Source organism: Parasteatoda tepidariorum, chromosome 8 (genome assembly GCF_043381705.1).
Source record: "Parasteatoda tepidariorum isolate YZ-2023 chromosome 8, CAS_Ptep_4.0, whole genome shotgun sequence".
NCBI classification, from domain to species: domain Eukaryota; kingdom Metazoa; phylum Arthropoda; class Arachnida; order Araneae; family Theridiidae; genus Parasteatoda; species Parasteatoda tepidariorum.
Window position 1 is genome coordinate 61,056,805 of NC_092211.1, and position 17,891 is coordinate 61,074,695.

General features: G+C 26.0%; 1 protein-coding gene and 1 long non-coding RNA gene across 6 annotated transcripts in view; one reads left to right on the forward strand and one right to left on the reverse strand.

Annotated features, from left to right (window-relative positions):
* The window catches only part of LOC139426203 (uncharacterized), a 125,937-nt gene that overhangs the window by 77,600 nt on the left and 30,446 nt on the right, over positions 1 to 17,891 (forward strand). The gene's annotated exons all lie outside the window — the stretch shown is intronic.
* The window catches only part of LOC107449509 (paired box protein Pax-6), a 193,686-nt gene that overhangs the window by 76,703 nt on the left and 99,092 nt on the right, over positions 1 to 17,891 (reverse strand). For 3 of the 5 annotated variants that reach the window (XM_043052175.2, XM_043052189.2, XM_043052183.2), the window contains exon 3: positions 13,630 to 14,103. In XM_043052175.2, coding sequence (XP_042908109.1) covers positions 13,630 to 13,900 — 271 coding nt within the window. In that variant the 5' untranslated portion in view covers positions 13,901 to 14,103. Of the gene's footprint in view, positions 1 to 13,629; positions 14,516 to 17,891 lie in introns of those variants that run through there. The other 2 variants (XM_043052180.2, XM_043052195.2) reach the window with 2 other exon arrangements.

Genomic DNA, 17,891 nt, shown 5'->3' on the forward strand with positions numbered 1-17,891 from the left:
TTGATAAAATTCATTATTATAAATACATTCATTGCTTTATTATCTTCATCGAACTAATAACAAGGCAACTAACTCGATATAATTCTCCTTTCATAGTAAGGGTTCATTGAATGAAATAATCAGCACAATCTAATGAAGCGTACTATGCACAACAGAATGATGTTATTAACTTTATTGGCGATTAAAAGCATATTCATCTCTATTAATTCAAGCTTGAAGTGAGGCACAGTACAATCATTCATCAATTTAATCAATCATTTCATATAATGTTTGATATTATTTATCAACAAATATTGCGCTCAATGATCAAACTAATTAATATTTAAAATTGGTGATACGGAATTGGGTCAAGTGCATGACTCATTTAACACAATAATTATTATGATTCAAAAGCAATTTTTTATTTTCATTATTTTATAACGTGATGAGCAATAATTAACACTATTTATTCAAAGTTAATTGCAAACTTATTGAAATTATATATATATATATATATTCATTTTATATGCGTTTCTTTGATTTCCTACATAAATTTAATTTCTTTCACATTTATTTTCCTGTATTTCAGGATAGTGTAATTTAAAGAAGAATAAATTTGTAAGCTGTAATTAATTACAACTTTAGATTTCAAGAATTAATATTAATATCAAAAACTAAAGAACTTCCGTTTTTGTAATTGATTTTTAATTTCAATAAGACTTATTAGGAATGATTCTTAAGATTGAGAGTTTCAAGGAGTTATTGAATGTATTTGCTTTACTAATTCCTTTTTTCATGTAAGTAGTTATCAAAAAAATAAATAAATGATAAATAAAAGCTGGTATTAATATATTCCAAACATTGTATTATTCTGTCATAAAATCTTTTTTACTTACCTTCTTTCATTCAAAAGAAATTATTTAAGTGTATTATTCATTCAAAATCGAAGTACAATAAATATATTTAAAACGAAGTACTTAGCCCTTAAAATATGAATTTTTAGAAAAATGTAAGTAAGAGGAAAAATTTTGTGAAGATCAGAAAAAAAATTGCGTTAAAAGCAAGGAAAACGGGAAGAAAACTTGTATTTTGATGAAAATATAATTATTTTTTAAAATAAATTATTAAAAAAATTATTTATGAAAATTATTTTAAAATTTTTGATAATTGTGTATTTATACAGTAAAATTAAAAAGAAATTATCTGAAAAGTTTTAACTAAAGGAATAATAAATTTGCAATTATTCCTCAAAACACATAACAAAAGAAAAAATTGAAAAGAAAGTGTATTAAAGTGAAAAAATAATTTTCAAATATTTTCGCATTTAAATTAGAAAAAAACATAGGTGTTATTCGAAAGAATAAGGAACTCATAAATATGATTAAAAATTTCGAAATTAAAAGGAAAAATAATTAAAAAAAGGAATGAAAAGATTTAAAAGAATAAAATAATCAATTCATAAAAACCGAAGATAGTAAACGTAACAAAATATCAATAATAAATTTATAACTTCCTTTTCTGCACTTACTTGAAATTTTATTATTTGGAACGCAAATAAAAAAATAAGTAAATTTATAATTTGCATTTTAGCATGATAAAATGCTAAAATAAAGGAATCATTATTCTAAATAAAATGTAAGCAAAATAATAATTTTAATATTTTTAACAGCACTAAGTTTACACTAATAAATATTTAATTTTTTTTTAACTAAACAAGGAATTTATAAATATGATTAAAGTTGAAATTGATTAGTTATTAATTTGAAAAATATAGTTAGTTTACAATCACTTTGAATTTTAGAGGCAATAAAATCTTAAAACAAGTAAAAAGTTGCAAATTAATAATAAATTTTTAACCATTTTATTGTATACCTAATCTGATTTAAGGATATAATACTAATTTAAAATAATTCATATAAGTGAACAAAAAATACGCAAATACTTAGAAGTATGCATTCAATTTAAAACTGCATTTGAATCAATAAATATATAAAGATAACGATGTAAGAATAAAGATATATGGATAAAGATATAAGATCAGATAATGTATACTTTATCTGATCTAAAGATATAATACTTGTTTAAAATAATTCATATAAGTGAACAAAAAATACATAAATATTTAGAAATATGCATTCAGTTTAAAACTGTATCTGAATGGATAGAGATAAAACATACAAACGTTAAAATCAAAACAAATTTCTTAAAACACTTTAAAAAGAGTTACTTAAACTAAAATGAAAAAAATTTAACAGCAACTAGTCAAAGTAGTACGGTAATTAAAATAGTACTGCAACATAGTACCATTCAAACGTTAAAATTAAAAAGCGTAATAATAGTAATATGCATTTAAAAGAATGAAATAATTTATAATTTAAATTTTGCGCACATTAAAATAAAAAAAACAATAATACTATCGCAATTAAATTAATTATGATTATTTAGTGAGATAAAAATACTGAAAGGAACAAATAATAATTAAATTTTAAATTTAAGTGATCAAGCAGTATTTAAATATTTTGAACTAGGCATATGTTCAACATTCAAAAGGAATATAATAATTTGTAATTAAATGGGTACTTTATTAGTAAAGGAAAGACTTTTATCATAAAATAATTAGTGATTAGAGCAATAATTATTGATAAGTGCATTTAAAAATAAATATTTCATAAGGCTTTCGACACTATTGTGTTAAAAGATAATTGTTATTTTTTTAAGAACTTTTAAAAAAAAGATCCTTGAAAGAGTACTCGGAAGTGAGCACAAAAATAATTGACGTTTTTCTTGAGAAAATACACCTTACTTGAGCTTTGTTTCACAACAATCCTTTTTTTATTCATCAAATAATATTTTGATCTCTTTTCTATCTTAAATTTTGTTTTCACTCCAATTATAAAAGTATATTCTTCAAATTGTTATTTTAATCCCCTTCTGTAAGATAAATATGATTCCATAACTTGATGAATAAATACGATTAAAATTGTAAGAAAACGAGATAGCAGTACATATTTTAGAAACAAAAATTGTGTTTTTAAAGCAAAAATGCAATTTACTATTTCCTTGTTTAGACATTAAATTAGTAAACTCTGTTTTGCTACTGTTAAGTAATTGCAAATTTCGAAAATCATAATAAACATTTATTTTTAAGATTAAGCATTAGAACACGCAAATTAGGTACTTAAACTATGATTTTTATATATATATATATATATACATATTATAAGGACTTTTTAAACACTGAATAACGTTGGTATATGTATTGAAATTATATTCTAAAAACACGAGCCATAATCTGTAAAGAAATATGAAATATTTGAGTGTTCCACTTCTTCAAAAGGACAAAGATGGCCTCGATATAAATAGTGTATTTTATTTCGTAACCGTCGTTGATCAGCCGACCCAATTTTCGGGTTTACTACAAATGTTCAACTCCGTAGCCGAGTAGTTTCGAACCCAACCCAGCAGATAAGGGAACTCTTAGATCAAGAATTGGGAGAAATTTGCTGTCGTGGAAGATTTTCTGTTGGAACTAACCCGCATTTGCGTTACATGGAGAGGAAAACCACTCCCACGGTAAGCCTGACGACAAGGGGACTCTATGCCATGATCCGTCTACCACAGAGGATATTATACGTCAGCATTGTGATGGGTGCAAGCTGGATGCAGAGTTCGTATCGATCAGCCATTGCTGGGATTCGAACCCGGATCACCTCATTTGAACGCGACGGCTTCTATCCTTTAAGCCATCACGACTCTAGTATAAAATATATTGAGTTTTTCTTTTTTTCATATTATAAACCTTCTCATTTCCTTAATATAAAATTTCTTGTATTCATTTTATTACTGGAAAATCGGAGTCATGGTGGATCACGGGATATCTCGTGTAGAGTTAGCCTCCGAATGAGGTGACGGGATTCAAATCCCAGAGATGGCTGGTCAATTCAAATTCCGCACCCGGCTTGTACTGACCACAGTGAAAAATATCCATAGTGGTACACGAATCATGGGTTAGAGTCCTCTGGCTATCAGGCTAATCGTGGGAGGTTTTCCTCTCCATGTAACGCAAATTCGGGTTAGTTCCATAAAAGAGACCTCCGTGAAGGCGAATTTCTCCCACTACTTGATCCAAGAGATTCCTTGTCTTCTGGATTGGGTTCGAAATTACAAGACTACGGAGTTGACCATTGGTAATCGTAAACTCAAAATAAATTTCATATGAATTTTTCTTGTATTATTCACGTCGCTATTCAATGACAGTTATGAAATGTTAAAAAAAAAATAAAGAAAAAACAGTGGAAAATTATCACGCGTTTGTTAAACATGGAAATAAAACAAAATCTGTGAAAAAATTGCGTTTTAAGAAACTTTAAAAAAAAAACTACTGTCACTTTATTTGGCCTTGGTTCTACATTTCAAGCAATAATTTAAATCCTTTCTGTGTAAAGTGATTTTTCTGATCTAGTTCTACAAGCTTATTTATTTATGTNAAGCACAAACATCATAAGACAATTAGGATACTACATTACATTAAATAATTTGTGTTACTATTTAATCAAATTAGTTATCTAAAACTTCTAGGTAATTATATTTGATAATGGAAAATTAAATTAAAAGAAAACACTATTAATAAACATTCATTGAAGCTTTATTACGTTTGAGAAATTTCGAAATAGAAAAAGGCAAAATAAAATGAAATCTGGGATTAGTTTTTAAATATTAAAACAAAAAATTCAAAAATTTTAATCAAAAGGAATTTATATTTATTTTTGTGTAAGTACTATAAGAATGGGGGAGTTCCCCGACTTGGAGTATTTAGGGCGGTCTTCAAAATGTTCTCACGTTGTCATTCGGAAACAACCGCAAAAGTTTAATAAGTTTTAATTTTACGAGAAAAGTGGACTAATTTTTATAGTCCTTTATTTGTTTCAAGCAAACGATTTTATGTTGAATTAAAATATTTCAAAAACAATTTGTATTAAAAAATTTTTTTAATACAGACTACTTTCCCACGATGCGTTAACTGAATTTTCTATTTTGACTTTTGGTCAAAATAATTCATATGAAATATAAGTTTGAAAATTTAGAATCTGATTGGTGCATTTAAAACAGAACGGTTTTCCCTAAGTTTAAAAAAAGAAAATTGAATAGCAATTTATTCTTCTTTAAAATTTCAAATTTTTCTGCTGCAGTTTGTTTTTCGAACGGAATTATTTAAAATGTTGATAAAGGAATTATTGTAAAATGAAAAATAAGGACTTAACTTGGGAAATATTTTACAGTACTGTTCGGAAGTTTGCACTCAAACGATTGCTTAACTTTCGAAAGTTGAAAGAATTTGCAGTGCTTTCTGAAAACTGCGTTGAATTTATTCATTTATAATAATAATTCAAATTTAATTTCTTTCACCTTTTATACTTTTACCAAAGCACAGTGGAGAAGCATCGTTTTTTATATTAAACCTTAACATTAAGATCTTGAACCATAAAACGGTGCAATTTTCCTGCGTAACCTTCTTTCATCGCATCCAAACTCAATCTTCAAAGGGGAGAAAGTAGATCGACGCTTTTAGACATCTTTACTTAACTTTCACAAATAAATTTATAATTGTTACTCATTTTACTTTGCGATATCTTTTGAAATATGTAAATTCATAACAATTCGATATATGTAAATTCGGAATAGCGAAGTAAATTCGAAATGTGTAAATTCTTGTATGATCGTAGCCTAATCAGAATGGAAAAAATAAAATGAGCAGTATTTTAGACTTTCAACGGTTTTTTTTCTGACAAAATTATCATAATAGAACTCCCATATCAATATTTTCTGTAAGATAATTTAGTATTTTACGTTTCTCTGTATCTAGAATAACGGGAAAATATTTTCCTTTTCATGTAATTTACGTTAAATAGAATCTTTAAGTTTCATCCTATCCAATTTTGGTTAGTTAAAACAAAAATAGAATAAAATTTTAAAAAAAAATTAATAACTGCCTAATTATATTGCTTTACAATTTTGAAAAAAACTCAGAAGTTCTAAAATTATTCAGTAGCGTTTTTCCTAATCAAATTAAATGGGCTCTTAGTTTTTCCACTTTATATCAAAGAAATATAAAGTTATAAATAATTTTTTTAAAAATACAACTATATATGCATTCAAAATATTGTTCTAAAAAATATAAGTTTAAATTAATGAAAATGTGAAGGGTACATCACACACTGCATTGACACGCATATGGACGAGATACGATTTTCTTAAATTTTAAATGGCGATTTTTTCAAAATAAAGCTTCCTTTTTTTTTTCCTCATTCAAATACTCACACACTGAAAAAAAAGGTACGGTCAAAATTGTGTATGGTAAAATTTACCGTGTTTGTGACTCTATAGAAACACCAAAAAACTCAAGAACTTTTACCGAAACACTTCAGTAATGATTTCGGCAAAACAAACAATAAAATATTATTTCTATAATGTGTGATAAAACTTGGTTAAATAAGGTAAAATTTTGGTAATTTTCTTGATACCTAAGAGCATGGCATAAAAACCATTTTTTCTGTAAATTTTACTTTTCTGTTTTGTATTTTTTACTAAATTTTGAGTAAAGAGAAATATAATTTTGAAAACCAGAATTCTTGGTGAACAATGAAGAATTTAAATACCGTATATTTAACCAGAATTACGATTGGTTTTTTTTACTAGGAATTTCATTATCATGCAATACAGTAATTTTACGAGATTTTTTTTTCGTGCAGGCACAATAAAGTTTTTATTTTTTCATCTCATTTACTTAAACTTTTAACCCCATGTATGCATAACTTAAGATTGTTTATTATGTTTGTCTTTACTAAATGAAAAAAAAAGTTTAAATAGTTGCTCGTAAGAAATTTAACTTGGAAAAACTGCTTTAACTTCCAGTTTTAAAATTTGACTTATCCAAGAAATTTACAATAAAATCTGAATAATAAAACAAAATCTGAAAAATTGAAATCGAATCACATATAAAAAATGCTACTTGAGACTTTTGAAATCTTTTTTTATCTATAAGGGAATTAATATGTAAAGAGCAATTAATGTTTTTCATTTATAATTGCATTTTACTTTCATTATTACTTTTAGAATTATGTCTTTTAAATGTTATGTTGTCAAATTATGTAAGCACCAAAAAAATATTAGTTAATATTTAATTTTATTTAACATTGTAACAATTCTAAAAATTTCAGATTTTTATTTTGAAGTATTATTATTCATATTCATCCACTATTAATTATCTATTCATAATTTTGTCTATCTCTTGTGGTATTTCTATTGCATTTTATATTTGCAATATATATGCTGACTTAATGCAATTCTGGAAATTGTTTACAACGTTTCTGAATTATAAGAAAACATTACAAAAATGTATCATTAAATTAAAATTTAAATGATTACTTCGTTCATTTAAGGAAATCAGACGATAAAGCGCTTATCCCATTTTGTTACTGATAATATTTTTTAAACTGTTTTGTTCAAATATTAAAGTGTTTGTGAAATATATATCCGTATTTTGATGAAAATATTTTGAAATTAATCAGAATCTCCAATGCCTTGACGTGAATAATTATTATTAAAAAAAACATCTTGTGCACTCTAGTTAATGAAAATATTTTAAAAAATATTGCGCTGTTATCACTTTAAAATGCAAGGAAAACCATATTTTTTAATAAAACGATTCAGTAATTATAATTTTAAATAATTATTTTTGTATTGTCAAAATTCTGATTCATTATAAAAAAGGAAGAATTTTTTTGCAACATTTCTTCTTTAAATTCTCTAATTCACTGAAAATTGTTATTCTTATTAGGTTAAAGAAAGTGTTAAAAGAATTATAAAATATATTTTAGCAAAATATTTAAGTATTCAATAAATACCTTGTAATTATTTGTTAGTAATTATTTTATCATTATAATTTTTTGCAATTTTGAAAGTTTTAGTTATGCAAACGAAAAATATTTTATATCATTTCGCTTTCAAATTCTCTAATTTCAGTGTGCTAATTATAGACACGCTTTTTTTTTTTTTTTTTTTAAAGTTAAAAAAAAACACTTTTTTCTTCCTTCATAGTTGTTATCGCCTAATGTTAAGGATTTATGGATGGGAAGTATTTTATATTAATTGGTTTGTTACAAGAAATTTTCAAAAGAATCATTTTAAGTTTTTCCCATCTTTACAACGATTGTTTTAGAAAATATTTTCGCAGAAAAAATAAGTTATGCCCTATTTTATGTAAAAAAAAATAATAAAACGTTTTGAATGCTCTATACGAAATTTCTCAAGAAATCATTTTAGTTAATAGCAACTTAACATCGCTTATGGAAGAAATAATTTAAATAAAATTTTTTTGTTCTGATTTGTTTATTTTATACAAAAATAAAACTTTTAAAGGGAGAAAATTGAATCATATGTTTTAAGCAAACTGTCCATTGAATGCCCGGTTCAAGTAATCGTTTGCATTTTAATTTTTTTAAAGAATTTTTTTAATTTCCTAACGCTGTTTATGTAATTTTTTTCAATTGAAAGCGTATTCTTTTTTCTTACTTTAACGAAATTGTCTCCGAACGTTGAAGATTGAGGATGAGCGAAGCATAGAAATATTTAATTAAATATTTAAACTTTTAAGACTTCACACAATTTAAAATGGAGCAAAGAGTTCTGATACTTCTTTTTTGTACAAGAGATAAAATTTAACAGAGATCAACAGTGCTTAAAAATATAAAGTTTTTAATTTAAAATATAACAAATAATTTCCAATTAGGTTATTACGAAAAAAAAGTTTTTTTTTCCTTTTTTTTTAGCAATATTTTGTTCTTGAGTTTTCTGATCTCTGAAGCGTTATTTATGGAGCTGATTCTCAAAATAATTTTAGCAGTGCTAACCTGATTTTAGATAAGACGTTTCAGTTTTAGCCAAGTAACTATTTAAACCTAGTTTTAAGAGTGGTATAGCCAAAATATGTTTCTTACGTCACAATTACACATTAATCAATCAAAATGCTGCATTTTAAATTATTCCATTTTTTTGCATATTATAACTCATATGAGAACGAACATTGCTATCTGTTTTAATTTGTAATCAACATTTCAAAACAGATGAAAGAAATTGTATAAATATTGTGGTCATAAAAAAAAAAAGTTTTAAATTATTGAAACGATACTAGGAAGTCTGCTAATTGATGACCTTCAATTTTGAATTAAGTACTTAAAACAGTGCTTTGTAATTTGAATATATAATCTATCAATCTACCTATTTATCTCCTTCATTCTATCCTCACTTTAAAAAAAAAAAAATAATAATAATAATAATTCTCGAGTGTGCATTTTTTAAATGATTCACTTAATCCATTTTTGTTACCTGTAAGTGATCTAAGGACTTCCTTAAAACAACAAAATAGCTTGTTAATTAAAATACTAAATTGCAATTTTTTTAAGAAAATAATATGCTGTGTAGAATTTAATATCTTAACATTGTGAAATTGTTAAAATATGAATTTACTAAACAATCAAATTCTAAGTTATGGAACTTTAAACATAGACAATGAAAAAATATGTTCCTAACTTATACAAACTCAACTGACTTGCTACTTTTTTACCCATAAAACTTTTACAGTTAGAATCGGGGGTTGTGCTTCTATGAAGGTTGGTCGTAAAAGATATCTTTTACTTTGGTATTCATTTTTTCCATAAAACCTGTATTAATCTTTTTCAAGCATGCAATATTATATATTTTATCAACAATATTTAAAAAAAGCATTGAACTTATTAACAAGTTATCAAATTATTCAACTACATATTATTAAATTTAAAAAAAAAAATATTTTATTTTTCATGCATATGGAGATAATATGACCAAACTAAACTTAGCTTTATCATTTTAAATCTAAGTGTAATGTCTTTAAGTTTATTAATTATAATTAATTCAAATAGTTATGATTATGCTTTCAGTACATTCAGAACTATTTTTTTCAATTATCTAAATCGTTATAACCTTATAACTTCGTGATAACTAATATGAACATAAGTTTTAAGTGAATTAATTTTTTTTCCTTTACCACTCGTTTTATCTTAATTCGTTTAGTTTTGTTTTTTACCTTTATTTATGAATTTAGTTAGCTAATATATTACATAAGAAAATGCTGAAATTTAATCCTGGATAACAAAATGACAAATTATGTAAATAACACAAATAAATATAACTGAAACGTACGCATTAAAAACTGTTTGAAATGTATATTTACTAGAATAATTGCAAATTACAATTGTTGTGTAATGGAATCATTCAAAAACTTTCAAAAAAGTATACAAATGAAGAGGTTTTTAAATTTTCAAATCGTCATTACTTATGAGTCAATTAATTGAGAAAATGTAAAAAAGAGTTTATAGAATTAATCGTGATTGTCACAATTAAAAATCTAAATATATATCTAATTGTATATGTTTTTTAGGAATTTCATTTAGGGTAAATATTTTCAATTATAATTGTTGTATATTTTGATTATTCAATGACTTCCAAATAAATAAACAATGCAACTCGCTTCTTTATTCTCAATTTTTCATCAAAAATTTTTTAGTTTCGTCAAAAATTGTTGATGATGTATATTTACTACGAATACTTAAAAATTACAATTGTCGTGTCATTTAAAAACTTTCAAAAGAATATACAAATAATGAGGCTTTTCAATTTTCATTTCATCATTACTTATTAGTCAATTGGGTATAATATAGCCTACGTCACAGGTTGTGTTGTTCCTACTAAATTTAACCCATGAACGGCATTTTCTGCGAGTCTAACTTCAAGCCACAAATAAACAAACGAAGTGTTCGATCGTTTAAATAGCTGCTCGCCAGATTTTATTGCATTATAAAGAAAAGTTATTGAAACTAAATACAACTAAATAAACATCAACAACTAAAACAAATAACAACAACTACTAATAACAATAACTAAATAAACAACAACTAAATTCTATTCGTTTAGCATTGCGTCAAATGTTGTTCCTACTAAATCGAAGTAGTTGTGTTTTTCTCATATTATACCCAATTGACTGAAAATATGTGAAGAAGAGTTAATAAAATTAATCGTGATTGTTACATTTTTAATTTATTAATTGAAGTGATCTGAAGTGATTGTAATACTCTTATTAAGTTTTACTTTAAAGAGAATGGCAACTTAGGCGATGTTCCATGAAAAATAATTAAGTCGTTTTCATTGTGTTTTTTTTTTTTTTTTAATAATCGCTTGATTCTTTTAGTTAAGAATATCTACTTTATCAGGAAGAATCTGAGAATAAGATAAAGAGAGTATCACTAGCAATATTGTGAATTAGATAGCGTGCTTTCATTTTATGTGTAATTAGTAACAACTGTTTTTTGATAGTACGTTAAAGTGATAATAACAATTAAAAATTCAAATATTTATCTAATTGTATATATTTTTTAAGAATTTCATTTAGGGTAAATAATTAATGTACATTTAGATTATTCAAAGAATTCCATATATATAAACATTCGCTTCCTTATTCCTTATTTATTAATTTTTTATTTAACTGAAAAAACTTGAAAAAAGGATTTATAAAATTAATCCTTAACAACGTACTTATAAATCCAAATATATAAATGTATTTAAATTATACGTGAACTACACAATGTTAACTGTAAATTAACTGTATTTACTGTAATTATTTTGCCGTATTGTTGTATTTTATTTATTCAATTGGTTTTGCAAATCGCCATTATAAACGAATCAATGAACTGAGAAGACATAACAAAAAGAGTTTATAAAATGAATCCTGAGTAACAAAATGAAAAATCAAAATGTGCAAAGATACTTAAAATATATTTACCCCATAAATACTACATAATTTCTAAATGTTAGTTATAATACATTTAAAAATTATAATTGTTATATATTATGAAAAAAAGAATTCTGAAATATATTCCTAAAAACATATTTTTAAACTTAAATATGTTAAAATATTTATTTTGCATGCGTTAAAATTGTTCGGGAGTGATATTTACTGTAAATATTTACATCTATTATTGTCACATATTTGAATTACTCGATGGATTTTAAAACCATTACTTAAGAATCAAGTAATTGAATTAATTATACAATATAAAAATATATATTAATTATAAAAATATATTTAAATTATTTGTGTTAAAGCTGCTCAGGAACTATATTTACTTCCAATTTTTACAATTATAGTTAATATATTTTCTCATAATTCAAGAGCTTTTTTTATAAATGAGCCAAGAATATGGTTATTTTCGATCTGATGTCAAAAATCAAGTAATTGAGAAAACATGCTAAAATGTTTATAATATTACTCCCGAGCTGAAAGATTAGAAATAAATAGTAAAAATATAATTTAATTGTCGATGTTCACATCGCTTAGGAATTATATTTAATGTACATATTCACAATTTTAATTCATTAACATACATTTAGATTATTTAATAGGTTTCATATGAAATAGCGACGCAATTGATTTTTCAATTTACCATTGGTTGAACATATAACTGAGAACAAATAAAAAAATGTTTTTAATATTATTCCTGATTGGAAATCCTAATCTGTAAATATAATTTTATTGTCCATGTTCAAATTGCTTAGAAATTATATATACTGTAAATATTTACGGTCATAATTCATTAATATTTATTTAAATTATTCAAAAAAAAATTTAATGAAAAAAAGAAGCAATTGATTTTTCACTTCACTAGTACTTGCAAATCAGATGACTGAGAAAGCACGAAATGTTTTTTTTAATGTTAATCCTGAACTGCATGATTAGAAATCCAAATATATGCTTATAATTAAATAATCTGTATTAAAATTGCAAAGCAGTGATATTTACACATTGTTATTTTTATTATGTATATGGATCATTCAATTAGTATTTCACAGAGCAACATAAGGAGCAATCAAGCGTACAAATATTATTAAATTGCCTAAGATAAAATCGATTTGAAATTTTATTTACCGTAAATATTTACAACTATAATAATGTATCGTTGAATTACTCAATCCTTCTTAATAAATGAATGGAGCAATTGATTTTTTAATTTGTCAATGCTTTCGAACGAAGTAACTGAAAAAAACATGAAATTTTTTTAACATTAATCCTGAACAACATGATTAGAATTTCAAGCATATAAACATAATTAAATTGTCAATGTTAAAACTTTATGACATAAACTATGTAAAACAATGGTTACAAAACAATAAACTATGTAAAACTATAATTAATGCATATTTGGATTACTCAATTCTTTTTTTATAAATAAATGAAGCAATTTATTTTTGAATATTCAATAATTAATGCAATAATTAATTAATTTAGAAGCAAGTAACTGAGAATACATGAAGAAATATTTTTAATCCCGATTAGAATTTCTAACATATAAACATGATTTAAATGTCAATGTTAAAACTGCTTAAGCATAATATTCAGTGTAAATATTTACAATTATAATTCACTACTACATAATTATGCTATTCACTAGCTTATAAATAAACGAAACAATTTTTTTCTTCTTTTTATTACTTTCTAACTTCCGGATTCCTTATAAATCAGCTACTTGAAAATAGATAATAATAAAAAGTGTGTGTACTCACCAGATAGTAGTCCCGAAGAGAAAGTAGGTGGTTCGACGGAGACCCCAGCTGGAGATGCGGACGATGTAAGGAGAGCACCCGCTGGTGGTGGTGGCGGTACCAAGTCGCTGGGTCTCGGCGGTGAGGAAGCGGCTGCGCCACCGGGGGCAGCGAAGTGGACCATGCCGGACAGAGATACTGGACCGGGTGGGGTGACTGGTGATGTAGGATAGATCGGCTTAAGTGGGGCCGGCGGGGGTGTGCTGGGCCGCTTTGGAACGCTTAAGTCCATGAGGGATCACCGTATCGATGGATAACACCTATCTGCATTGCCAGAATTATCACTTTAGGAAAAATCCGTCATCTTCTAATTGTTTTCTATAAATCGTGTTTGAACTGTTGAAAATGGACGAAGATAGAACAGTCACTGTATTGGGTGAACAGCAGTTATAAATCCAAGAGTTCAAAAAGTGTTCAAAGTTGAGAAACAAATATCTGAAATAAATGTAAAATTTTCCTATCTTTCTCACATCAAATCAAAAATGGCATTTGAATAAATTAATAAATATTTAAATAATGATAAATATACATAAATCCTATGTTTTAAATCATTCGATTGAGAAAGTAAACAAAGAATAAAAAAGAGAGAGTGCGTGTGTCTCTCATCGCCGGCGGTCAACAATCAAGTGAAACGCGACTCGCTGTTCGAAATTCGAATGCCAAGGTTTCTTACCGCCGAGAGAAGTCGGGTCGATAACGATTCAGGCCCGAGCAATTAGGCCCGGTTTCGAATGGGGAGGAGTGAACGTTGTGGAATAAGCGTCCACAGAACAACTTTGACAGTGGAGGAGAGAAACTGGATGAGAGGTTCGCTTTTCCTTAACACCTTCAATGGAACTCTTCTTTCAAAACGTTCTTGTTTTTTTATTATTCGAGTCCTCTGGATTGCTCTTTCTTTTTTTTCCCCTTCAAGCGATGGTTTAAGACAAGGATCGGACAAATTACGCTTCGATGAGCATCACTTTCTAGCAAAATAACGATAAGAAAGAGATTCTTTAATTTAAGTTATGAATCTGCAAACGATAAATTTTTTAATTTCAATGGAACACATAGTGCATATTAATTACATATAATTCCAAATTTAACTTCCTTAATTTTAGGAAATATATAGGTTTTTAAATATAGATCAAATAATTTCACAACTAATTGGAGAAATTATTAAAAAGTGTTAATTAATAATTCATATAATTAATAATTAATATTATTAATAATTATATTATTGATAATTAATATTGTTGATAATTAATATTATTAATAATTAATGTCATCAATAATTGATGTTATTAATAATTAATAACATTAATTCATAGCATTAATAATTAATATTATTAATTATTCATTTGTCATCACTTTAGTACGAATTGAATTACACCATAACCTCAGAAAAAATCAGCTACATCGTTGAACTTATAGTATCGGTTACTTAAACCATAATACGGAGTAAATTTACACCGAATTGAACTATAATAGCTTAACTCTTTAATGTTAATGAAATTTATAGGTTTGTAAAAAAAATTTTGCTACAAAACTGAGGTTAATGCAAAGTGTTTTTTCCTTTATTATAATTAATGATACCGTAATAAATAATTAATAATATTCTTTTCACTATTATTAATTATTTGTTTGTTATCACTTTAACATGAATTGAATTACTCCGTGACCTCAGAAAAAAGTGGTTACAACGTTTAACTATAGCGTAGTTAACTCAAAACATATTACGGAGCAAATTTACATCGAATTGATCTAGAGTTATTATAGTAACTAAATGCTTTAATGTTTAAGAAATCTATTGGTTTTTAAATAAATATTTAAAAAAAATGCAACAGACAGGAAAAGAAGAAAAAGTTCTGAAGAAAACAAAAAAGAAAATTTTTTTATTGCTTTGTGTGCTTAGTGTTTTTCCTTTATTTTAATGTTAGCAGTTATTTATTTGTCGTTGCTTTAGCGCGAGTTAAACTATACCATAATCTTACCACAGGAAAAAAAAAAGGTTACAACTTTGAACTTTTGTATCGGTTACTGGAACCTATAATACTGAGTAAATTTGCATGGAATTTAACTATTGAACTATATTATTGACTATCGTGTAATCAAGTATAGTAATCACAATAATTCAGCTCAATTTAGCAGCATATTAAGGATTGCAGCATATTAAGGGCATTATATTGATTTAATATGCTTTAAAATTTCTAACAGATTAATTTAAATTATTTAAATTTAAATTGACATAATATTTAAAATTGCATTATTTTAAATTTTGGCACTACAGAATTTTAAAAAAAAATGTTTTTTTCCTTTGAAAAAAAAACCTTTCTACAGCAATATTTATATTTTTAAACCTTAATAGGAGAGTGAACCTTAAAAATAAGCATTATTTTTGAGGCTATACTATTCGAAATTTTGGTTTGTTTTAAACCATAATATCGCTTAAACTTATTACAACCTTACTGTGGAGCTAAGCTAAACTATACTCTCGCCCTTTTATAACTAGATTTCGCGAAATTACGATACTAATTATGCACGATACAAAGTATACAATGGGAAGATAAATCAAATGAAACAGTAATCATTAAAATCTCTCTTATTTCTGTTACTTTTATCATTTCTATCATCAACTTAACCATTTCCATCTCTTTTACATTCTTTAAAATCCGTATAACTTTTATTTTTCTTATGGAACAAGAATAAAATTGAAAAACGATAAAAGTGCTAAAAAGATTAAAATTTTATAGAAAATCGAATGATTTTTAAAGATAAATAAACCTTATTATTATATTGCATTTTCTTCGTAATAATTATAAAAATAATTTAATAACAAACATTTTGTTAAAGAAAGCAATCATTTTTGACAGTTCAGCAATCCTCTAGCTATATTTCTGATAATTCTGTCTAGCTATATTCGGTTAATATTATCACGAAATTACGCGATTTTTTTAAAAACTAAACGCGAACTTTTAAATAATTGTTGAAACCTTTTCCTACCTCAAATGTTCTCTAAGTCAATTTTAGGAGCTCCTTAACAATTTTTGGTAATATTGAATTTTAAAACCGTTTTTACTATATGGCCGGATGGTGCAGCGATTAGTGCTTGTTAAGCAGATGACTCAGATTTGGTTTCTAGCAATGTTTGAGTCCTTATTCTCTCATTTTCCCTTTACTACTTCATGCAATATTTACTTATTAACTGTGTCATTTGATAAGTTGCATTAAGCTCGGTAAATTTACGGAATTCATTTCTTAATTAATACTTTTGACAAAATTCGTAATCTAAAACGAGTAAAAACAGTAATTTCCTCAATTCGACGAATTGTTTGCTCGGAGAGTCCTAAGCCTCGGAATAATCCATTTTCGTACTGATTCAATCCTAATCTGAGAAAAAAAAAATTATGATCAAAACTACCAGAATAAGGTAAAATTTACCACGCTTCTGTCTCAATGGGAAAACTACAGAGCTCAGAAATTTTTGCTAAAGTGCTCTGATAATGACTTGGAAATAACAGGAAATATGAAATAACAAATTTGAACTTACAAAAATAACAAGAAAGTGTGGTTTTATAGTACGTGATAAAATTTACTAAATGGGGCAAAATTTGGTAATGATAATATATACGAGAAAACGGTTTTTTCAAAAAATAAGAAAGTTTCTTAGTGAAATATGAATATCCATTTTTTACAGCATAACGAAATATTAAACCCAGCGATGGCTGATTGGTTCATATTCCACACCCAGCTCGCACCGACCATAGTGTTGACATAAAGTATCCTCAGTGGTATACGGATTATGGGTAAGAATCTCCTTGCCGTCAGGCTAACCAAGGGAGATTTTCGTGGTTCCCCTCTCCATGTAGCACAAATACGGATTAGTTCCATCAAAAAGTCCTCCACGAAGGCAAATGTCTCTCAATTCTTGTTCCAGAAGTTCCCTCATCTACTGGATTGGGTTCAAAATAACAAATATACGGAGTTGAACATTAGTAGTCTTAAACTGAAAATTCGATCGGCTGTTCAACGACGGTAGCATAGTAAAATAAAAACAACCAATCGAATGATTTGTCATATTGCTTGCCAGTCAATTTGCTTGATAGAAAGAAGAAAAATATTTTAAATTGTATTGTCGCTGAAACATCGGAATTTTTTAGTGAGTCATACATACACGGAGAAAAAAAAATTCTGACACAATTACTGTACTGTAAGGACATAACTGATATATATATATATATATA